The following is a 23,802-nucleotide window of genomic DNA, read 5'->3' as shown; positions in this document are numbered from 1 at the left end:
CTAAGACTTCTAAATAGTATCTCTCTTAATGAGGCTTCATCAAAAATAGAATAGCAAGCAGACAAAAAACTACCAACAATTTGAAAAACAGTGTTTAAACCAGAAAAATTGTGATGGTGATCTTTCTGAAGTAGAAAAATTATTTCTGGTGTCACTGAAAACAATCTAAAATGTTACTGATTCTTGAGAAGGGATGAAGTAAGTATTTTTTCCAGCAATAGAAGTGCTAAAATGTTAAAAATGTTAAAGGCACTGAAGAACTGTACTGTGGTGTTACTAATTTAAGAAGTTACACCTTTCCTGATATTTTACATAGTTCAGGACTTGAGTTATCAATATGATCATCTATTGCACTTATTATCGGCTTTTATTGCAATGGTGTGCGTTTCAAAGTTAGAAGTGTCCTGAGTCTGATCTTTCTCATTTGGTTTTGTTTCCAGACATAAAATCAAATAAATAAAGACCTTCTTTATATTGTGTTTACGCAAATGATATGTTTAAAGACAAGGCGTCTTGAGATAACCAACCCCTCCTCCCTCCCACTTCAACAGAACTAGTCACAACTGAATGAAATGAGGTAGGAAACAAGGCTGCGATCTTATCTAAATGACACTTTCCTTGTTCTTTCTCTTATGAATGCCTACCACATTCCCATTTCACAAGCAGGCCTGTCGTGCAAGCAAACCATTCAAGGAAGTTTTGGTTCTCTTGTTTAGAGATTTGCAGTGTTAGTAATGTTTTTCCCCCAATGTTCATTCTGGTCTTCACAGTGATCTCATTAAGTTTTTTTTACTCCCTTGAAAACAAGTAACTCAGGTGGTTTGTGGGAGACACTTTTCTTCCAGGTAAACTACACAAGTCAGGATGAGCTCACAACTTCAGCATTAGTGCCCATGAAATGGTACCAGTCCCTGCAGCATGTCAAAAGATAGGGAGAATGGTGTGAGTAGGAGATGTGGCAATGATGACATTTGATATTTCTGAACTGTAGAGGGATCACTTCATGGAGGGAAAGGGTGGAAGCATCTGCTGTAAAATGCCTTCAAATTATTTTTTGGCATGATAACGCTATAAAAAATGACCTATAAACCCAAACTTTTCCCTCTAAGTTTCCAGCATTCATTTCTTATTCCCTAGCTGCTCCTTCTTTGTCTATTTAAGCAGGAAATGGTCAGGGCCACTTGTCCAAGACTAAACTGTGAAAAGCAACCTGTAATTCAGTTGCCTTCTATGGTGTATTCAGTTTCATACATTGCTCCTTTAGGTATGCAAAACTTCTTAATCAGTTGTATTTCCTAAAGTTTCCTCTTGAAAATGAACTTTTTACCTCCTCATGTATTAATATTTTACCTGTGTATTAAAGATAGTGACTTCACATCATGCAGAGACATCAAAACAGAGAGTATTGCCTTGTGTTGCTCCAGGTAAGTACTTGCTGTAGTGGGAAAACAAAATTCAGTGCTTTCACTCTGGATTGCACAGTAGACTGAGATAAGCAGATCCTGCCTGTTATTTTCGATGAGAGAGATCTGTGACCTTTTCTAAAAAATTTGACTTATTTTTGAAAGGGCAATTATCAAAGGCTATGGCTGCTCCAAAGAGGAGAATGAATGGGGCTGCTGTCTTTCAGAAGATCAAGTATTTTCCTCCTGAAGGCTGGGTGCTTGGCTGCCCCCCGGTGTTCAATGACATTATAGCACTTCTCCAGGGCGCAGGAGCTGCCTGCCCTGCCTTGCATCGCTTTCTAACCTCAATTCTGTTCCTCTCTGTTTCACCGTACTCTGAAGCGATGTGCTGCTGCAATTCAGCTCTCTTTTCTCGTGCTTAAGCAAAAGAAAGTTGCTCGCTAATAGCTGTAACCCAGCTGCGTAATGCCAATGAAGGCACCAGTACATGAACACATAGGTAGGAGCCCACCAAGGACACGCTTAGCATCAAACTCATGGTAGAATCTGGCCTTTGAAACCTTCAGTGCTAATGCCAAGGCTCGATCCTGGAGTGCAGCCATCCCTCATTTGTTTGGTGGATGAATTTCTGTTGCACTTGTTCCCGACAGGTAAGGTGCGATGAGAGGCAGGGACAGTGGAAGACACAGAGAGGACAACGAGCAGCATCAGGGTCTTTGACTCCTCTGTTTTCAGGGCCCCTCTGCTCATAAGGTGCTGAGGAGGAGAGGGAAAGACAGCAGAAATGTGGGGTATAAGGAGAGACATGAGGGAAAGAAAAAGGTTTTGGCAGAGATGCCTTTTGTTAAAGGCTGGGAGCGCTAGCCTGGAGTTGCATGGGTGGCAGGTCACCATATAACTGCAAATGTATCTCAAATGATTTATTGTGCTTTTCAACATTCAGATCTGATTTTGTTTGTTTGTTTTTAATAAAATAAATGCCGTACATATTGCAACACAATTTGCAAGTTATCGGATTCCAGGTATTTTGAGGGCTGGATTACCTTTCTTATTAATATGTGCTGAAATTCCAACATAACACCCAATCTCAATAAAAACACCTTTAAGAATTATATCCCACATATTGTTAGATTGCCATAACATTGCAAAACATGGCAATAAAACTGCTGTTAAAACTATGTTTTTCTCTGAGAGAGAGATGGCAGCTTATCAAAGGGTGTTGTTCTTTTCTGAACAGAAACTTCGGGTTTTTTTGAATATTTTACTTGGAATGACTTCATACCAAGTGTGCTCAAAATTCAAAATTTCAGTCTGTGTCTCTGAAAATGTAATCCCAAATCTGAAAATCAAACTAGATTCTTCTTTTTAAGTATTTATGATCAGCTGTACATGTTGAACAGTTATTTAATACAGTGCTATAGGAGCCTTATTACTTTCAGTTCAGGAGCTCATGGGTAGCTCTCTACCTATATATGCATCACTGTATTTGCCTATTAATAAGGTACTGGAGTTCAGCAGAAAATGCTTTTTGATGGGCAAAAGAAAAGTATGTTTCCTCTAAGCTTCCCTCGACTGTTTCAGCAGAAATAAAAAGCAGTGAAAGCATTTTGAAATCTCTTCATGACAATAAACATATAATAGATAATTTGAAATACACAATAGGAGGTGATCCGAGGGCATAAAGTTTTTAGAGTTTTTCCAGAATAAATGTCAGGCGAGGCACACGTGCACATTCTACTGTACTGGAACAAAGACATATTCATAGCAATTTATTTGCCATCACAGAATCACACCAAAGCACAGAATAGTTGGGGTTGCCTCTGGACCTGACCTAGTCCAATCCCCCTGCTCAGCATAGAGTTGCTACAGCAGCTGGTCAGGCTGTATCCACTCAGATTCTGAGTATTTCCAAAGTCCACAGTCTCTCTGGGTGACCTCTTCCAGTGCTTGACCACACTCACCATAAAAAAGTGGGGTTTTTCCTCATTTAAATGAAATCTATTGAATTTCAGATTCTGCCTGTTGGCTGTTGTCCATTCCCTGGACAACACTGAGAAGAGTTCCACCTTCTTTAAACCCCACTCCAATCAGGTATTTACATACATTGATAAGATCCCCCTGAACCTTCTCAGCTCCCCAGCTCTGTCAGCCTTTCCTCACGTGACAGATGCTCCAAACCTTGCGTTATACTAGAGTCTCTCCAATAAGTTAATCTCTCTCTTGTACTGGGGAGCCCAGAATTGGACACTGCATCCCAAATGTGGCCTCACCAGGCTGAGTCACCAGGCTGAGCAGAGGGGAAGGATCACCTCCCTTCATCTTCTGGCAATGCTCTACTTAATGCTTTTCCCTTTGTTGAACTCTGTGGGGTTCCTGTCAGCCCATTTCTCCAGACCATCAAGGTCCCTCTGAATAGTGGCCCAACCCTCTCGTGTATCTGTCACTTCTCCCATTTTCGTATCATTTGCAAACATGGTGTAGTGCACTCTGTCCCATCATCAGATCATTAATGAAGGTGTTCATAGAATCATTGAATAGTTTGGGTTGGCAGGGACCTTCAGAGGTCATCTAGTCCAACCCCCCTGCAATAAGCAGGGACATCAACTAGATCAGGTTGCTCAGAGCCCTGTCCAGCCTGGCCTTGAATGTGTCCAGGGATGGGAAATCTGCCACCTCTCTGGGCAACCTGCGCCAGTGTAACAGGACTGTTGAACAGGACTGGCCTCAGTACTGGTCACTGCCCTCCAGCTGGACTTCATGCTGCTAATCAAAACACTTTAAGCCTGGAAGTTTAGCCAGTTTCAATTCATCTCACTTTCCACTTATCTATTCCATTCTTTATTGGTTCATCTATGGGGTTATCAGGGGGGAGAGCATCAAAACCTTATTTGTCAAGATAAACATCATCCACTCTCTCCTCTCACCCACCAAGCCATTTGTCTTATCATAGAAGGTTACTAGCTTGGTCAGCGGTGATTTCCTTATCATGTCAACTCCAGGCTAATTGTTGGTAGCTATGAATTGGTAGCAACTTTATTAATAATCTCAGTTTTAGGATTTGGCCTGAAAAGAAAATTGAAGGTATTTGGTTTTCAGACTTCTTGTCTAAGCTGATCAGAGAGTTTTTCACAACTACTGAGAGAAAGAAGTAACTTTTCTGCAATATTCCAGTTTTATCCAACATTAGGTTAGATGTGACTCCTGAATGGAAGTGGAAAGGTCCATTGAAGAATGATGGTAGAAGTCAGTGTTGAACAGTTAATTTGACCATTGTGCAATGAGTTCAGTTGTTCTGTGCAATGAACAACACAGGTCCTTGGAGAAATAGTATCTCATTCTCCCAAGGAATGGATGAGTGAGGGAGTTAACATCCAAGTGTTTTCTTATTTCCCACACTGAATAGTCTGCAGTTGATCACCTTAACCTTCTGTTAGCACTCTTCAAGCAGGTAGGTCAAGGTTTCAAAAAACTTGCACAACTGAATAAATTGTTTCTGTCTTGGCCCAATTTACTCAGGCGTCCTGTGAGTCTGTATTTTACAGTTAAGATTTTGTGAAGGATGCTGAGGCTATGCACAAACATAGGCTGAGAAATATGCACATATGTGTAGGAATTGAAAGAGCCAGTTCTAAGGAAAACAACTCCCCACAACTAGGAAACAGGTCTAAGGCGTGTTACCAGCAGCACTTTACCAAAGGAATGCGTTAACTGACTGCTCAGCCTTTTCTTGCAGACTTTGTCTCAACCGCTACTGCACCAGCTGATGCTGAGAATGTACCTGGAGGAGATTCTTATAACTGCTTAATCACTATAAAAAGATCTTTTCAATAACCCCTTCTGAATGGATTAATCAGAATTCTCTTTTGAAGCAGGAGAGAAATAAGCCTTACTAAAAATTTGAAATCCAGGCTCCCAATATAATGTCCTTGAGCTGCACCACACCCACACTTGTGCCTGCCTGAGCTTAGGGATACCAATTAGATCAGAGCTTCTGCATACGCCGTCATTTGAATAATCAGATTTCAAAGCAGACAGTAGTGAACAGGAATGAAGGGGACTGGATTTTATTTATACTGCTAAAGTGAGTACCTAAATAATTCAAAGAGGAAGTGAAGCAATATTTCTACTGAAGAGGCATTCAAAAAGGGAAACCTGGAAATTTGGGCTTGTTATTACATTAAGAGCTTGGTTAGTCATTTGAGGGAGAGAGATATTTAAAGGTCCTTAGGCAATCAAAGTTAGTGCCTAATGAGAACATCTGGGCTTTAGACGTTCTTCCAGTTTGTCACTAGATGTCAGTCTGCACCTTCGGGTTCCTATCACTCTGTGGAAATGTGCCCCTCTCTACCAGCACCCCACCAGCAATTTCCAACAGCAGGAGACTGGTCACAAAAATCTCTTAAAGAACTCCATGAGTATTGTTTTGCATCCTTCAGCAGTGTTTATTTTAGTCCATGAAAAGGCAATTGTTACAAATGAAGACATGAACATTTGAAGGAAGCATGAGTGGTTTCGAAGCATCTTGTGCTGATTGGTTATGAAACCCCCAGATACCCAGTAGGATTTGTTGTTGTTAACACGTAGTCTCAAAGCTGGAGCTTTAAAGACCCTCTGCCCAGGCCACAGGCCTGATATGCACACTCAGAGCAGCTGCCCCTTCCTTGCGATGCCCCGGCTGGTGCCCCTGCCCGTGCTACACAGAGCCCAGATCTCATGTACAGATAGCTGGGACTTGCAGCACGTGTGAAGCAGAATTTCTCTCTGGTCATGCACAGCTAGAGCCGTGTTCTTTGGCCATGCTGGGCACACACTGACTCACACAGCCTGACCTGCCGATCTGGCCTAAACCAACCTTTGGTCAATTGTGGGTGGGTTGTACCTCTTGAACTCATGACCTACACCTGGTGGATCAGTGGCTAAAGAGAGAGCTGCTGTCCAAGTTCATAGACCACTCCCTACACACTCAAGGTATTTTTCTATTTGGGTAATTTGCAAAATGTAAAGTTTTCATGTCTTTAGTGATCAGATACCTGGGGCTTTCTCTGAGCATGGTATCTTGCTAGCATTGTGGCCTAACTATGGGTTGTTCTGGACACCATCTATTTTACTGTGTTGTTTTGCTGGCGTAAAATTATGTCTGCATTGACATCCACAAAAGCACACAGGTTTTGTTACGCTGAGCAGCACAGAAGATGTCTTTTAGGCAATTTCCTATCTACAGAAATTCACAGTTATGCTTTAGACTCCTGGACAGCTTTTTATGTAATGTACAAGAACATTTAAGCATCAGGATAGAGATTAAAATTCCAGCAAGCCAAGTAAGAAACTGTGCTGTTCAAATGCAAACACTAAGAAAATAGTCTGGCTTTGAGACCCATCCCCTTTTCTTCATTTAGGTACTTTGTTCTGGCCCATAGAGACGTGGTTAGATCTCTCTGAACTCTGGGGTTAAGTGTTCATTGTATCCTTTTCTCATACGACTGTGTAGCTTTCGTCTGCTAGCACAGGCATTAGGGCTTTCTCCCAGAACATGTGAGACTCAAATGCATTTCTTGCAAATCCTTCGACACATTGGGCTGCTAGATTTATAGGTTTAGAAAGCTCTCAGGCTCTCGCATGGCTTACTGAAACTTTAATTGAACCAGGACCTGCGAGCAAGTTAATCATTGTTCTTGGAAATGGGAGACCTAGAATCCAGGCTTGGATCCAATATCCTCATCTGTATTTACAAGGTAAAAAGTCTTGGCACTTCCTCTTTGGGGCTTACACCCAACCACTATGCTGCAAAGCAGTGTTTAAGGGCTTGCTTTCCCTTTATGATCCAGCAACAATGAGCAACTCATGCAACAGAGAACTGTTTCAAGCCAGAGGACTTGAGCACATACATGGAGTAGCCCAGAGATTCAGTCATTCCCCAGGGATGTGCAAGGCGGGGAGCTGAGTTTCCTAGGCTATGGACAAAAGCTCTGCCCACTTATTTAGCATTTCAAAAGAGAAGAGGAAGGAGCATAATCTGCACATGCATTGAAGGTGGGACAGAAGAAGCATATCTATACATACATGCAAAGGGATGGGGGAAATTAGTTAAGTTTACAACCCCTCCTTAGAGTGGCCTGGCACCATGTGGTCTGTGTTGGGATGCAGAGCTGCCTCCCTCGCTTCAGATACACACTGAGGCCAGTCCTGACTGAGAGATCCCCATGAAGCACAGATGTAAGTGCTACAGACTTAAGCAGATTTAGGCATGCTCAGGAGCAGGCTTCTAGGCACAAAAAAATTTACTAGAAAAAAATCCTTAAGTACCTACAGACTTCACCTGGCAGCCAAGTCAGGACTTAGGAACTTAGAGGGGCAGTTGTACAGTACTTAGAAGCTCAAGTTCTTCCGTGGATACATCTGATTTCTTCAGAGTCTTTGCATCTGTATAAGTATGTCCATCAGCTGCCAGCTTGCTTCTGTGGTTCTTCTCCAGGCACATATATCTTCCCAGTTAGCAAGCTCCCAAGGCTGTAGTAGAAATCTCTTCTGCCTTGAAAAAACAGAGCAGCTTCTTCTTACATGTAGCAGAACCAGCTGCTTCCAGTCTGAACCTGAATTTTACAACAGGAGTTACCAACATGTACAATAAACCTATCAGAGTCTGCAAAGCATAATTGCCGCTAACAGCACTGCAATTTTCTCTGGAGAGAAACAGCAAGTTTGCTCCACATCAGTACTTAGAGGTGACAAACAACCCTCTGCGGAAACGTTTTTTTTAGCAGAGTCAAGCAGATGATGGAGTTAGGCTGCAGGGTAAGGGGTTAGAAATAGAGTGAATATTTGAATACTGTATTTATATATTCTTCCCATTTGCAGTATTGGGGATTAATGAACTTGTGTTTTGACAACAAAAGCAGAATTGTTGAATTTTCCACCTTTTAAAAGAAATATTTAGATCTTTCCATTTTAAAGTATTTTTCCTCGTAATTAAAAAAAATATTTTAAAAAGTAAATACATAACCTTACCATTAAAAGTTTCACAGCTTAAAATGATGCTTTTTTCATGCCCTTAAAAGCTTATTTCAGATCAAAACCGAATTATTTCCCAGCTGTTTCTCTGGAACACAGGCTGGGACATTGTCCCTGCCATTCTCCAGGGTGCAAAAGCAGTGACCTGCAGGCTCTAGGGCTGCTCACACCAGAGGAATTGAACTGGAGTTAACTGAAACACTGGCAAGTATCAGTGCAGACCCTTAACAAACACTTTCACAGAACAGAAAATCTTTGTGCTTGGTTTTAGCTGAACCCAGAAGTATCCCCGAGCAAGCAGCCTGAAGTGGCTATGATTTGTTTCTTTTCCTCCCCCCCGCCCTTTTTAATTTTTTAAATTTTTTTATTTACAGTTGTGCTGGAGTGAAATACAAACAGTCTGGAGTGCAGCAAGACCGAAGCCTGCAGCCTCAGTGCCCTGGGAGAGACACCTGTCCTGCCACACACAGTTTGGGACTGTGGGTTCCCCCTCATCAGCCTGAAGAGAGGATGGCAAATACTATGTCAGGGGGCTGACACCCTCCCCTCCAAAACCAGGCAAAGCAACACCTCTCCACGAAGCTGCAAGTTCTTGTCCTTGGCTTTCTCCTTGGCTGTCAGGGTGCTCTGTGTCCTGGCAGCAGCAGAGGGGATGGGGGCAGCTAGAAAAGCAGATCCTGCACAGATCTGGAGGGGCCCACAGTGCTCCTTGTCCCCTCTCTTTCCTGGGTCAATAAGAGAGGGGAAAGGGGCCAAGCCTGAACAAGCAGGACAAGTGTACCCACTTGTCCTGGCTGTTCCACCAGGGCAGGTGTGAAACAGGACATAGGCTGCCTGATCCCTGTGCCCCTACTGGAGCCCAGGGAGCAGGGACCACAGTCGGGCTGGCATTATTTACAATGCCATGCAGCAGTGAGAAAACAGCCCAGCTCCCTCCCCCTGCCACAAACACACACACAGGGGTGGGAGGGCTACTGGCACTTTGCTACTAGCACCTGCAGGTTGGAGGGACAGAGCGGAGGCCTCCCAGCCTCACTCCAACCCATCCAGCCCCTCTGCCCACTACGGTGACTTGCACATCCTGTATCCCCCCTGACTGGAGTCCCATCACCCTCCCCAGTTCCTCCTCCCCAGAACACATACAAACACTAAAAGCATCTCCTAGAGATACCCTAATCCCCAGTGCACCACCATTGCCTCATCCTACTCCTGTTCTCCAGTCTGGGGGACATTTTCAAGAAAACAATTTCCACGAACAATTTTCTCAGAGCAGGCACAACGTCAAAAGTGCATCTTTCACACAGAATACTTCCTTTACCCATATCTCCTCCCTTTGTCCCTACCAGGCATTCAATATCCCAGGGACACATCTTGCCCAGACCCCACAGTCGCACCTCCCAGAGCCCCCTGCCCATCTCAGCACTGCTGCTCTGTGGAGCTGGCAGGCAGCAGGTCATAGCGGCTGCTGTACATCACCACCCCAGGGGGGTAGTAGGCCACCTCCGGCTGAACATTTGCAGCAGGAGAAGACGCAGTAACAGGGTGGAGAGGCACCAAGGCGTGCAGGGCCTGCTCCTCCTGCTCGGGCTTGGTGGTGTCGGTGAAAGGGCGCATGGTGGTGAGGGAAGGTGAGGTGATCCTCCAGAGGAGGCTCTTCAGTGCCTTGCGAAACTCCCTGCGCATGAGGCAGTAGAGGATGGGATTGAGGCAGCTGTTGGAGTGTGCCAGGCACACGCTGATGGGGAAGAGGTACACTTGGGAGAGGAAGTACTCGGTACTGAAGTGCACTACGTTGAGTTTGATGAGGATGCCCCACGTTGTGAGTGCTTGGTTAGGCAGCCAGCACAAGAAGAAAGACAGCACCACAATGGACACTGACTTAGTCACTTTGGAGCGGCGCTTGGTGCTGGGGCCGCTGCAGGTGCTGCCAACATGCTTCTCACTGATGAAGCGCACCAGGAGCAAGTAGCAGAGGCTGATGATGGCCAGCGGCACCACAAAGCCCAGGAGCACCTTCTGGATGTGGTACAGACCCAGCCAGAACTGGGCATTGCTGCCTCGGCCCTCGGGGAACTTGACAAGGCAGAGCACATCATCAAAGACCGTGGCAGTGGTGGAAAAAATGGCATGAGGCAGGGAAGCCAGGATAGCTGACAGCCAGATGAGTGCACAAAGCCACTTGGCAGAGCAGCAGCCACCCAGTGGGTCACCTCGCCGCTGATTCTTCAAGGCTGAAGCCACAGAGCGGTATCGAGCCACACTCATGGCAGTGAGAAAGAAGACACTGGCATACATATTCATAGCTGTCACATACGAGACGATCTTACACATTGCCTTGCCGAAGAGCCAGTTGAAGTCCAGTGCGTTCTCCACTGCCCAGAACGGCAAGGTCAGCACAAACTGGAAGTCAGTCACTGCCAGGCTAGTCACAAAGAGGTTGATGGAGGACTTTCTCCAGCCTTGTTTGCTTTTCATCAGGTAAAGCACCAGCAGGTTGCCCACCAGCCCCATGGCACACACCACAGAGTACACCAGTGAGATGACAATCCGCACCACATCAGAGCTGTCCCCCTGCATCCCGTCGGCTCGCTCCAGGTTGATGTTCTTGAAGAGCTGCAGGAAGGACATGTTGCTCCTGTTGCCCATCTGGGCATCCTCCAGCAAACCCAGTGGCGAGTCCCAGGACTCCAAGTCCGCTCCTTCCTTCATGCCGCCGGCTGGCGAGCAGGAACCGCGCTCGCAGGGCTCGCCCATCCCATGCTAGGAAGGGTGACAGGTCCGCGGGAGCCTTTCCCCAGAGCCCCGAGCCGGCAGCGGCGCGCAGGCTCTGCGGCGGGCGGGCTGCCGGAGCGGCGGCAGGGATGGGGACGGCGACTCTCCAGCTCGGCGGGTCCCCGCGGCTGGAGCCGATCCCGCCCCGCGCCGCGGTTATATCCGCGCCGGCGGGGCCGGGGCATGCGCGGCGCAGCGGCGGAGCTCTCCCGGGTGCTGAGCGGGGGCGGCCGCGCCCCCGGCCCCCCCGGCCCTGCGGTTCTCACTCGCTCACTCACGGCGGCTGCATCCCTGCCGCTCGCCTCCCTCCCGTTCCGCCTGCCCGGCTGGGGACCGGGCGTGTAAACCAACCGAGCGGCGCGTTTCCGTGGGCTGAATTTGGGAAGTTCCCGATCCGAGGCGATGCCCTCTCCCAAAAAAGTCCGCCCAGCGGTCAGCTCCAAAATACTCCCCGCCTGCTTTCCCTCCTGCGTTTGGGACGTGCTGGGGGCATCGCTCTCCTGCTCAGATGAGGGGCGAGCCCGAAACAACCTGCGCTTTCCTGCCTGAGAAACCTGGGCACCAACCCTGGACGTGCTTCTCTGTCCCCAAAACGACCACATTCGGGGCAGGGACGGACAAAACACCTTTCGTGCTTTCGGGACATGGGAAGACGGTGCTATCCCTAATTTTAGAAAGAACGGCACGGACAACCAAGCCGTAAAGTCCGGCTGCCGGTACCACGCAGCGCCGGGGCGAAGGCAGAAGCGGGCAGGACCCGCGCGGGGCAGATGCCGCTTTCCCGGGAGGTCCGAGGGGCAGCCGCGGGCTCCCGGCGGCCGACCGCCCGCAGGGGGCCCCGGCGCGCCGGGCAGCGGCAGCACCGGCCCGGGGAGCTGGGCAGCGGCAGCCGGCACATCCCCGCCCTGCGCTCTGCCACCGAGTTTGCAGCAGAAACACAAAGCAACCGATAGGAACAGAAACCGAGGCTTTCCTTCTCCTATTCTGCTTGCGAATAAATCAAAGTAAGTGCACATTCTGAAAGCGAAATATATTCAAAGTATACCTAAATAAAGCACTGTAAATCACCCATCTGGGGGAGATTAAGGAAAGATTTAACAAGTACATTATTTCTCCATAGTCTTTAAACTGATTTATCTCATTGAAATTCCTGCAAAGACATGGCCGTGTGTGCCAGTTGTTGCCAGCAGTCCACTCATTACTCTAGTTTACATCTACAGTGACCCTGTAAAAGTTGTCAGCTGGATCACAGGAGTGCAACAGGGGAACAACAGTAACTAGGTAGTTTTATACATTTTTTGTGTTGTATATAATGAGGGTACAACTCATGGGAATAAGCAATGTAATTCTCTGGGAAGACGTAGCCTCCAGATTACTTGCTACACTAAATACATTGGTACTAGAACAAAACAAAATAAATGAAATAACGGGCCTTCAAAAAGCTGACTGCAGCAGGCCCTGAAAAACTGACTCCTGACGTTTCTTCCCCACTTTCTGCAAATCATGAAATTTTTCTAGGCTTCCGTAACTTTTAATTGCTGACTAGAGTTGCATTCAGGTGGCATTTTCAATAGCGGGGCATTAAGTGGCATCCCCTAGCCTGCTGAATGGCAACACTTTCTCAGACTCTCTCACCCAAAGTAAACTATCTTTGCCATGAAACCCAACAACCCCATCAGCCCCATCAGTGTTGCAACACTGGCTGCAAAACAGTACAGGCAGGAGAGAAAGACAAGGATTCTTCAACACCAGTAGTACAACAATCATATAAACAAGCAAAGTGAAAATGTTGCGTTTTAGTCAGAGCTGCACCACTGCAGAGGTTCTGCAAATGGTACCAGAGGCAAAGTGCCCCCCAGCCCTCAGCAGCTCTGGCTGCCTTGGCACTAGTGTCAGCACTTATCCAAAATGAAGGTTAGTAAAACTGTTGAAATAAGCAAGTTCTTGTTCAATTTTTCCCATCTACTTGGTTCTTCCACTACTAGTTCAAAAGGGAAACATCATCTGTAACTGAGCCACGCAGAGGCTGTAACACGTTCACTTGGTAAATAATTAGAAGAATGGACAGTGAAGAAGTGTATTTTCTCCAGACTGAATTCTGCCCCATTCTGATCACATTGCTACCTCCATGCCCAATTTTAAATATTTCATTGGAAAAAACTGCAGAAACCCTGTCTTGCATTAAATTCTTCTACCATTTGAATATTTCCCGGCTCGTATATCTTGTTGATATACTGCAGAAGCTGAGCGGTAGTAAAGATTCAGAAAGTGGAGGGAGAGGGAAACCACGTCTGAAGATATGTAGCTTTTTTTGTTCGCCACCCAGAGAAATCACCTGCGTGTGAACTGAAGTACCTCATGGGAACACTGGTCACTGATTTTGAACTCAGAGCTGCAAATGGGAAACACTTGTCCAGGTTTTTGGCTCATATTCTGACTGCTGGACAAATTTCTTTTCAGTGTTGGGTGGTTTGTCTTTTTCTTTAGTCATTCTTTACCTCAGAGAGGAAGTTTTACAGGCAGGTAAGGGAACTTGCTAAACCTAGATGAATAATAAAAGAAATATTAACCGAATAATTTATATGTCGCACCATCAGAACATTTCCATAGCTGGAAAAATGTTTAAAAAGTCATTGCTATTTTGAAAAGTATTGCAAAATTCATCAAATACATTACCTAAGGACTATTATTCTGGAAAATACTGTCTTCTATTTGTTCATGATTTATTCCACCAATGCTGCCCAAGGCTTGTTGCTAATACATGACTTTCTGGAGTCTTTATCACTGTGCCAGTGTAATTGGACTCAATCTTTTTGAAAACAGTAATAAATTTTATGGGCACAGCCTTTTGGTAAGTATTCTGGTGATAACAGGGAAATAATGGCCGATTTGTTAACTTTCAAAACCTCAAACAGATCTTGCAGGGTTTTTTAAGAGGCTTTTTGGGTTTACATAGTACTATGTTAAAATAATCTATAGGGCTGAGATTGCTAGTTTGTCTTCAGATAGCATCAATCTGTACAGTAAACTTAAAAAGCTTGCACCAGATCTGACCACCAACAGAAACTGCACATTGATTTAGAACAATATTTCAGATAATATGCCAAATAAACATTTGCTGAAAATTATATTTTTTCTACAACTTACCCTGAAAGATCCCCATAATTTTTCACTTCCTTTACAGATCTCATATACAAATGAGGGACTGATTATGATTACAGCAGCGACTAAGCTTCATGCTGATCTGAAATGTTTTGGCATGAGACATGTGGTTCTGTTTTCAATATGAAAGCTATTTTTGTAGCTTACGGCAGATTTTTGAAATATTTAATGTATCACTATTTTAAATACAGAAACATGGCAGTATTTCTTGCAGCATTGTTGTAGCAGCAAAGGATTTTTTTATCTTTCTCTATTCAACATACTGAAGCAATGAGTAGCAACACTAAAGCTCTTGAACAGATTTCATTAAAAAGAGCTATTTATATGTGTTACTCAGATCAGCTTTATATTATCCTTAAATGTTGCATGCTTGCCACAGAATTCTGTTTTATGAATAGCTCTTTTTATAGCATTTTTTCTCATTAAAACGAATTTTTGGAGCAGGAGAAGGAAAGAGAAATAGGGAAAAAAAGGACATCACATATTTGTTTATTTTCTCATTTCTAATTTCTGGAACCCATATGGTCTTCCCTTGGCTTTTTGTGAGCACAAGTCTGATGAGGAATGGCTGAGGGAACTGGGGCTGTTCAGCCTGGAGAAAAGGAGGCTGAGGGGAGATCTTATCGCTGTCTGCAACTACCTGAAAGGAGGTTGTAGCATGGAGGGTGTTGGTCTCTTCTCCCAAGTGGCAAGTGACAGGACAGGAGGAAACGGCCTCAAGTTGTGCCAGGGGAGGTTTAGATTGGATATTATGAAGAATTTCTTCACAGGAAGGGTTGTCAGGCATTGGAACAGGCTGCCCAGGGAAGTGGTGGAGTCACCATCCCTGGAGGTGTTTAAAAGGCGTTTAGACGAGGTTCTTAGGGACATGGTTTAGTAGTGGACGTGGCAGTATTAGGTTAATGGCTGGACCTGGTAATCTTAATGGTCTTTTCCAACCTAAATTATTCTATGATTCTATAATTCTACAACTCTACTTTCTCCATCCTCTGAGTGAATGTTTGGTGTGACTCTGTGTGTGTCCACCACGGCAAGATTTTCATGGCAATTCTTTTCTTAAAAGTGCAGAAAAAAATGTACACAGGTTTTCACTACAAAATCTGTTAGACAACACAGTCATCATACCCAGAGGAAAACATAAGTGGTATGCTTAATGGACCACTGACACATTCTCCAGAAACTATTATAATATATGAATACAGATAAAAATTTTAACTTAAAAATTACTCTAATTATGTTCATGTCCTCTCCTCACTTGCTTTCTAGGTAGATCACTGATAACATGTTTTCCTGGCACTAGTTTTCACAAAAAATTAATCTCAAAGTTGCTCCAGAATCATGCTTTAAAACAGTTAATATTGACAGTAAGACCAAATGAGTTTTTAAATTCACATAGCCCAAGCAAGAAATTACCATTTTGTGATTTAGCTCACCAATTACAACTAACAACCCATGCTTGAACACTGATCAGGAATCCGGGCATCCCAAAAAACCTCATGTAATAGAATCACTGACTACTTTGGAGTTTACTTCTTCCTATTACCTGAATCTTCCTACAGACATACCATACGTGGAATGTCAGCAAATACTTTTTTAGCATGAGTAACTTAAAAAATTCCAAAAATCTTTAAAGACTATAATTGAAATGGAAGTTGAGAGATTTACAGTGTGCCTGATTCAATTACCAATAGTTAGCTGTATTAAGAGGCTGCATCTGTAAATAAGAAAGAGGGGATAAGACAAAAATAAAAGTACTCACAAACATCCATCTAAATCTGTGTCAAGAAAAAAATATCAACAAATGCACAATAACTACCTAGCAAACTCCACAGAGTCATTGGGATTCAGAGTAATTCTTTTAGTTCCTCTCTCTGCTAATATTCAGTACCTTTAGCACAGCCCACCACATCCTGTGTGATCCATCTTCTCAACATTTCTAGACTGAGCAAACTGTTAATCTGCCTATATGGTTAATAGATAGTCAGGTCCAGACAGTGTCTCACCTTGTACGTGACAGAACAGGATGCGTTATCCTCCAGAAGTATCTTCTCTCCCCGCTGACCAGACAAGCAAATGCATATTAAATGCCTTTTAGATCTTTACAATTTGGGTTGGAGAATCTCATTCCCAGTGAGGCAAAATTTCCTGACTGTCTTCAGTTGGGCTTCATTTTGTAGCAACCCCTCAACGTCAAATCACATAACTTATGTTGCTGTTCCTCACTGCTCATAACCTCTGCTTTTCTGTCTCTCTGTACACATTTATGCAAGCATATAAATTCCTATACACACGGTTCTTTTACTTCTGGCCCTAAGGTCTATTTCCATTTAAAAAGAACACAGATGTTGACTGTGCTTGGACTCTGCATTGGCTTGACTGTGTCTCTTGATCACAAATCTTGTTTTCTTCTGACCTCCTTTCAATAACTGTGCCAGCTTTTCTGTGTTAAGCTGCAGTTACTGAACTGCAATACCTTTGATGTCACAAGAACACAACTGATGTGGTATTGTATTAATTTTCTTTTTATAACTGAGGTTGTGGTATATTAAAACAATGCCCTTACGTTCATAAAAGTCTCCAAGGTTATGTCTCTCAGGTTATGTCTCTCAGAACAGGAAACGACTAATTAGCCCCTTTTAATTAGATTTTTACAATTATTAATGAGTGACCAAATAGTTTAAAATATAGGTATCTTATTTTAATAGTGCACAAATGCTCTCCCAAACCAGGTCTGTACTGAGAAGACACAATGCCATAAATCCTGTTCACTTAAATAGCTGGCCTAAGTATGTCCTCGCAGCAGGAAAGTCCTTTCTGCTTGTGCCACTGCTTCACATTTTAACTGTGTGTGACTGTCAGCTACAGCCACAGCATCTCTTAGGCAGGAAACCTACTGTCCCCCAGGGTATTCTCTGACACTATACACAGTGAATAATTTCTTCTGTGTATGTGCATGCTGGCACAAAGCCCAGGGAATTATAGACGTTTTGGATCAGATTCCCACAGTTCCCTTTCTCCATTCTGTATGACTTTTGCATCTACAACTTTCGGTCATTAAAAAAAAAAAAAATCAAATACAACCAAAACACCCATATTCCCACCCATATTCCCACAAATTCTTCTTGAGTTACTAAAGCTTTTATTTTTCCATCATTTCCTGATTTTTTCTTTCTCTCATGTGATGCTGTCTGGAGAAGAGATAACAGGGCAGAAAACAAGGAGGAGTAACAGGTTGAGAGAGTTAGTCCAGAATGAGGAACTCTGTAGCCTCAGGAAAGGGCAGAACAAAAAACAACTCACGCTTGGAGAGAATTACAGGCAACAGGAATTAACTTTTCCTGCTGAGGAAGAAACCAAGATGAGATCCTGCATGAAATACTAGTTGCCTCACATCAGACACAGTGAACACCTCTCTGAAAAGATGACTGGAAATTTAAGCAAATAGTTATATGCCTCTCACAGAAGGGCTGTTTTTCTGATTGCCTTCAATAAGTTTGTTAAAATATTACTTTGTAAACATACGTCCATGCCTTGAACTTCCACCCCTTTTTTTCAATGCTCCTAGCCTGTTCCGCTCATTCTACAGTCCTTTACCTTTTTATTCCTTTAGGTACTTCCTTATTATTAAATTATTTTAAAATATTCACAGCAAATTGTGTAGCTTGTTCTATGCAACAATTGTCAAGTGTTTTAAAAATGTTAAGTATTACAGACATTATACCAATTTTGGCTCACAGCTTTACATTGACTTCAGGGGGTTACTGATAAGAAGCTAAGCAGGCTACGATATCCAGTGCCATTGAACAGTCTAAAGTCCTCTATGTGGCTACACTATTCAAAGAATCCTAATGGCAAGCACACCAGGAAACCTGTCCCTGTAACAAGTGAGGTAACGTTAGTCATATGTAGAATATACAGACAGCTATATTAAAATAAATACTTTGCAATGAACAAACCTCCTCTTGGCAAGTGTTGTTGGACATAAAGTATTATATAAATCATCTTTTGCATAGTGTCATCCTGTTAGCTAGAAGAGGGCACATTATGACTCATAAGTCAAATATCACTCTTTTATAAACATGTTCTGTTTCCAGAATTATCAAGTCTCAAGCCTGTGAGAAGTCACATTTCCATCTGATTTAGAAATCCTTGGAGTTTTAACTCTTTCTTGCATTTTCATTCTCCGAGGTTCGAGATTCAGTTCTCACAGTTAAAGCAGCTGAACTGCGACAGTCGTTCACTTTCAGGAAAGTCTGAGTCAGTTTTAAGCAGAAGGCTACCAAGGCAGATGAGGAGTTCAGCCCAGGTGTGAAGGACAGGACAGCACCCAAGCAGCGCCCCGGGCACCCGCCTGTGGTACCTGGGGAGCAGCGTCTGTGGGGTAACCTCAGGATCCCCGCCTGAGGGGATCCATGGCATGGAGCCACAGAATCATTTCAGTTGGAAGAGACCATCAGGACCATCAAGTCCAACCATAACCTAACTCTAGCACTAAACCATGTCCCTAAGAACCTCGTCTAAACGCCTTTTAAACACCTCCAGGGATGGTGACTCCACCACTTCCCTGGGCAGCCTGTTCCAATGCCTGACAACCCTTTCCATGAAGAAATTCTTCATAATATCCAATCTAAACCTTTCCTGGCACAACTTGAGGCCATTTCCTCTTGTCCTGTCACTTGCCACTTGGGAGAAGAGACCAACACCCTCCATGCTACACCCTCCTTTCAGGCAGTTGCAGACAGCGATCAGGTCTCCCCTCAGCCTCCTTTTCTCCAGGCTGAACAGCCCCAGTTCCCTCAGCTGCTCCTCATCACACTTGTGCTCCAGACCCCTCACCAGCTTTGCCGCCCTCCTCTGCACTCTCTCTAGTACCTCAATAGTCCATAGCATACACATAAAAACGTAGGTGCCGAGGCTGTTAGAAACTTTCCCTACACAGGAGGACACTCAGAAATTGTCCCACCGTGCCAGCCCGCTGGAACGGCCCCGGCGTCCGGGGAGACCAGCTGGAGGCCGGGCTGTGGCTGCGCGGGAGCCAGAGGCCCCGGCCGGGCCCTGAGGCCCTCGGGCGCCTCAGGAGGGTCGAGGCCGCCGCCGCCCCTCGCCTCCCCGGCGGGAAGCGGCTGAAAACGCGTTGAATCCCCGCGTGCTTCGAGCGCTCCTGCCACAAGCCGGGCAGGGGGAACCTCTGCCAGGGCGGCTGCGGCGTCTTTCCCCGGCCCCGTCGCGGGTGTCCCCTGAGGAGAGGCTGCCTCGTCCGGGCCGGCCCCCCCGAGGGCTGCCGGGGCTCACGCCCCACCTTTGCCGCGGTGTAGGGCGGAGTGGGGGGACGGCAGCCCCCGCGGGCGGCCTCTCCTCCCCTCCCCGCTGGCCCGGCCCGGTTCGCTCCGGCGTGTTAACCCCGGCGGCTCCGAGGCGGAGCGGCTCACTCCCCACAGCCCTCCTTCCTCCGCCGGCAGAAACCAGACACCGGGCCGGCCCCGCGCAGCGCTGCTGGGGAGCGGCGCCTGTGTCCGGGCGGCGCCGGGAGGCCGCTCCGCCGCTGCCCCGCCGCCCGGCCATGCCGCGGCCCGGCTAGGGCTCGGCGGTCGCGGCGCCCCGCTCGGAGCTCCCCGCCCGCATCATGCCATGTGCCCTGCGGAGCCGGGCGGCGCACGTCTCCCTCTGGCTCCTCGTCCTTCACGCCCAAGCGCCCTGCCTGGGCAGCAGCCCGCCGGCCGGAGGCTCCCTCTTCCCCGACGGAAGGCAAGGTCGGTAGCGGCGGGCGGGCTGGGGTGCGGGCAGTTCCCCGGGCACGGCGGGAGGGAGAGCGGGCTCCCGCCGCCTCCCCGCCGAGCAGCCTCGCCGCGGGTGTGCTTCCAGCCGCCCGGGTCGCGGCGGGGCCGGGGGGGGCGGCGAACCGCGCTGTGTCGGCCCCACCGTCCCCCGCTTGGTGCCGGCGCTGCCCCGAGCGCCCCCGGGCACCGGCCGCGGAGCGTTTGAAGTTTGGCGGTGGGAGCACACGGCTCCGGCTCTGATTTGCTGCTGCTTTTTGGGAGTCGTTGAGTTGCACTGTGTAGGTGAAGGTCTTGCTGAATGCTGCTTTTTGCTCATCTTCCTCGTTAAGAGGCATCTCTCTAAATACCGGAGTCGCTTTGTACTACTAAACTGAAAAAAACCCCACCAAACTTACCGTGCTGGTTATTAATTTTTTCTTTTTTTTTTTTTTAAACAAATGATCACTTCTGCACAAAAGGATTGGTGTTACCAGGATGTAAGCCCCACTGCGAGTTGCTCGTGTTCAGTGAGGGATTAAATTAAGAGTGAGGCTTCATATGCGAGAGGAGTCTCTTGAGGCTGCTCCCTGAGGTGGATTCGGTTTATTCCACCAGTGGTACCAGCTGCACACCTCCCTGGGGGAGTGTAGCTCAGGAATTTTATCCTGCTGCCTGTTATAAGGAAGATCAGAGAAGCAGCTCCCAAGAGAAAAAAGTGTAATTAGCTGGGAGACTTCGCCTGATGGGAGAAGATCCCAAAGTGCAGGAGGAAATTTTTCTTCCTGAAAACCTTCTTGATGTGATCAGCAGCTGTGGTACTGCTAGTAGGAGAGCTTGAACACAGGAGAAAATCTTCTGTGTCCCTCAGAGATCATGGAAAGGAAAAGTGGTGAAGCAAGATGCCTGATAAGTGAACAATTATCCTGAAGTTCGTTCCTGCTGGATTCATGGGAAGCGAATGCAAAAATTTATTGCGTTTTTGTGACTCTACATGGGACAGAAAAGGGATGGTTGTGTTAGCACGTAGTAACTGTTTAATTGTTAGGCATTTGGAAATGAATGTAGAATTAATTTAACTTTCTATGCATGAAAGACCTAGGCTTTTCCAAATGTTTGCAAATAACTGTTTGTAAAGGAATAGTTCAAAATTTGGCTATTTTTTTGAAAAGGAAGATTGAATGAAGTGTGAAGGACTAAAATTTATGTCTTGCATAGCTGAAGTAACTTTTAAGTGTTGCACTACCTCCACGTCTGTGATGAGTGTAGAGCATGGGACTGTTAAGGGTGCCCTTGCTGAATATTGAAGACCTGCTCTCTGCTATGGGGCTTCACAGCTTGGGGTGTTCCCTGGGTACACAGCCTTTCTGTGGCTTCCTGCAGAGATGAGCTATTTCATATCCCAAGGAATCATTTGAAAAGAAGCCATAGAGTCTTGAGGGGCAGATGTAGATGAACTACAAAGACAGAGGCGAAACAATGGCAAGTGATGATGCGTCACATCTTAAAGGAATTTTGTCAGCAAATATGTTATCTGTATGAAAGAAATCGTGCGTTTCCTGTCACGAGTGACGGACCATGTATGTTTTTCTCTTTATCCTAGTTTATCCATTTTGTGTACAGCCATTCTTAATATAGGCCATGTGTGGAGAGTTTGAATCCACAGAGGAGCAGAACAGACAGCAATAGTTTTGAATATTATCAGATGTTTTCAATGATGTAGAATTAGGAGGGTCTGCAGGGAAGGTTTCTCCAACAGCTTAAAACAATTCTTAGACTCTTCAAACAAGCATGAAGGGCCTGAACCTTGCTCATCCCCTGTGCCCAGAAGGGCCTGTGCAAACACTGTGCTTGCAAGGCAAAGCACTGACTTGAACATGTCATGCTCAGCGTGATGTTTTTGTCTTGCTGGCAGCACCAATGCAAGCCCATGTGCTCAGGCTGCTGTTGCAGAAAGGCAGAGCATTCTCTGGAGCTACACAAGCTATGCAGGGAAGTATTCCCTTTCCTGGCCTGTAAATCCCAGAACAGTGCTGCTTGGCTGGGAGAGCTTCCCTGGAGGTGTCCAAGGAGAAGGAGGCCAACTCTAAGGCTTGTCAGTGGCATGGGAGTAGATTCCCTCAATTTAACCTTTGATGGCACAAAGTTTTATGGGAACTTGTGGTGTTTTAATATGAATTTTGACAAATCAGAGAACCGGGCAATCACCAACTGCATGAAGTTCAACAAGGACAAGTGCTGGATTTTTGCATCTGGGACATGGCAACCCTGGCTGTACATGCAGACTGGGGGATGAGATGCCGTGGAGCAGCTCCACAGAGAAGGATCTGGGGGTTCTGGTTGACGGCAAGTTGAACGTGAGCCAACAGTGTGTCCTGGCAGCCAAGAGGGCAACCGTGTCCTGGGTGCATCCAGCACAGCATGGCCAGCCGGGCAGGGAGGGGATTGTCCCGCTCTGCTCTGCACTGGTGCGGCCTCACCTGGAGCACTGGGTGCAGGTCTGGGCAACACAGGATAAACAGGATATAAAGCTGCTGGAGAGTGTCCAGAAGAGGGCTATGAAGTTGGTGAAGGGTTTGGAGAGGAAGCCGTATGAGGAGTGGCTAAAGTCACTTGGTTTGTTCAGCCTGGAGAAGAGGAGATTGAGAGGAGACCTCATCACAGATACAGCTTCCTCACAAGGGGAAGAGGAGGGGCAGGAGCTGATCTCTTCTCTTTAGTGATCAATGACAGAATCTGAGGGAATGGCAGGAAGATGTGCCAGGGGAGGTTTAGGTTGGACATCAGGAAAAGATTCTTCATCCAGAGGGTGGTGGAGCACTGGGACAGGCTCCCCAGGGAGATGTCCCAGCCCCAAGCCTGACAGTGTTCAAGAAGAGACTGGACAATGCCCTCAGACACATGGTGTGAACTGTGGGGTTGTCCTGTGCAGGGACAGGAGTTGGACTCGATGATCCTTCTGGGTACCTTCCAAGTCAAGGACATTTATGATTCTATGAATTAATTATTACTTTAGGAAAATTGAGAGAGTCAGTGTTGAAGAATACAGTCCTTATTCTTCTACATTGTGGGCTGCATATCTTAAGTTTGGGCTGCATGTCTTAAGTTATTCTGTTTGTTGCCTCTGCCTTCTAGTTGAATACTGCAATTTCCTAGAAGGACAGAAAACCATCCCCAAAATCATATGTCCTGTCTTTGTTTTGCACTCTTACCCGTCTAGAAAGGTCAAGTGGTATGTTAGGCTTAATATTAGGCTCAGTAAGTTGTTCTGTTATTGATAGGATTGCCTTTGCTAACCTCTACCCAACAGTCTAGACAAAACTGATAGTGATCTTTAGCCTCATCTTGTTAAACTTTGTGGTGTTGTAATCTTATTCCCTGTGGTCCTTTTGAAACATTTTAATAATTCATTTCTGCAGTTATATTAGAGTATATTATTAGGGCAGCATAATTCCCCTCTCTAGTGACTAGCATTCAGAAATGAGTATTTAAGGAGTGAATGGAAGAAGTTAGATTTCTCTGCTTTGATAATCCTGGTGCCACCAGATGCTTAGGCATGATTTTCCCTTTTATCGATGATGATGTCTAATTTGCCTTAACCTTTACACACTAATTACTGTAGTGATGAAATAAAAAAACTTCCTTGAATAGTTTGAAGTCCAAAACTGCAAGTCTTTGGTCTTGCATGGAGCTTAACAGTT

General features: G+C 45.8%; 2 protein-coding genes across 5 annotated transcripts in view; one reads left to right on the top strand and one right to left on the bottom strand.

The window, feature by feature from the left end:
• Positions 1-9,830: 9,830 nt before the first annotated feature.
• Positions 9,831-11,168, bottom strand: RXFP3 (relaxin family peptide receptor 3). Its single transcript, XM_065657418.1, has one exon. It carries the CDS (start codon positions 11,166-11,168, stop codon positions 9,831-9,833), a length of 1,338 nt encoding a protein of 445 aa, XP_065513490.1.
• An 8,621-nt stretch (positions 11,169-19,789) lies between these two features.
• Positions 19,790-23,802, top strand: part of ADAMTS12 (ADAM metallopeptidase with thrombospondin type 1 motif 12) — a 178,536-nt gene continuing 174,523 nt past the window's right edge. For all 4 annotated transcript variants that reach the window (XM_065655902.1, XM_065655901.1, XM_065655900.1 and 1 more), the window contains exon 1: positions 19,790-20,098. In XM_065655902.1, coding sequence (XP_065511974.1) covers positions 19,972-20,098 — 127 coding nt within the window. In that variant the 5' untranslated portion in view covers positions 19,790-19,971. The remainder of the gene's footprint in view (positions 20,099-23,802) is intronic.

The sequence above is a fragment of the Caloenas nicobarica genome, chromosome Z (assembly GCF_036013445.1).
Source record: "Caloenas nicobarica isolate bCalNic1 chromosome Z, bCalNic1.hap1, whole genome shotgun sequence".
NCBI classification, from domain to species: Eukaryota; Metazoa; Chordata; class Aves; order Columbiformes; family Columbidae; genus Caloenas; species Caloenas nicobarica.
Note: the sequence above shows the minus strand (reverse complement) of the source record. Positions and strands in the feature narration are given on the sequence as shown.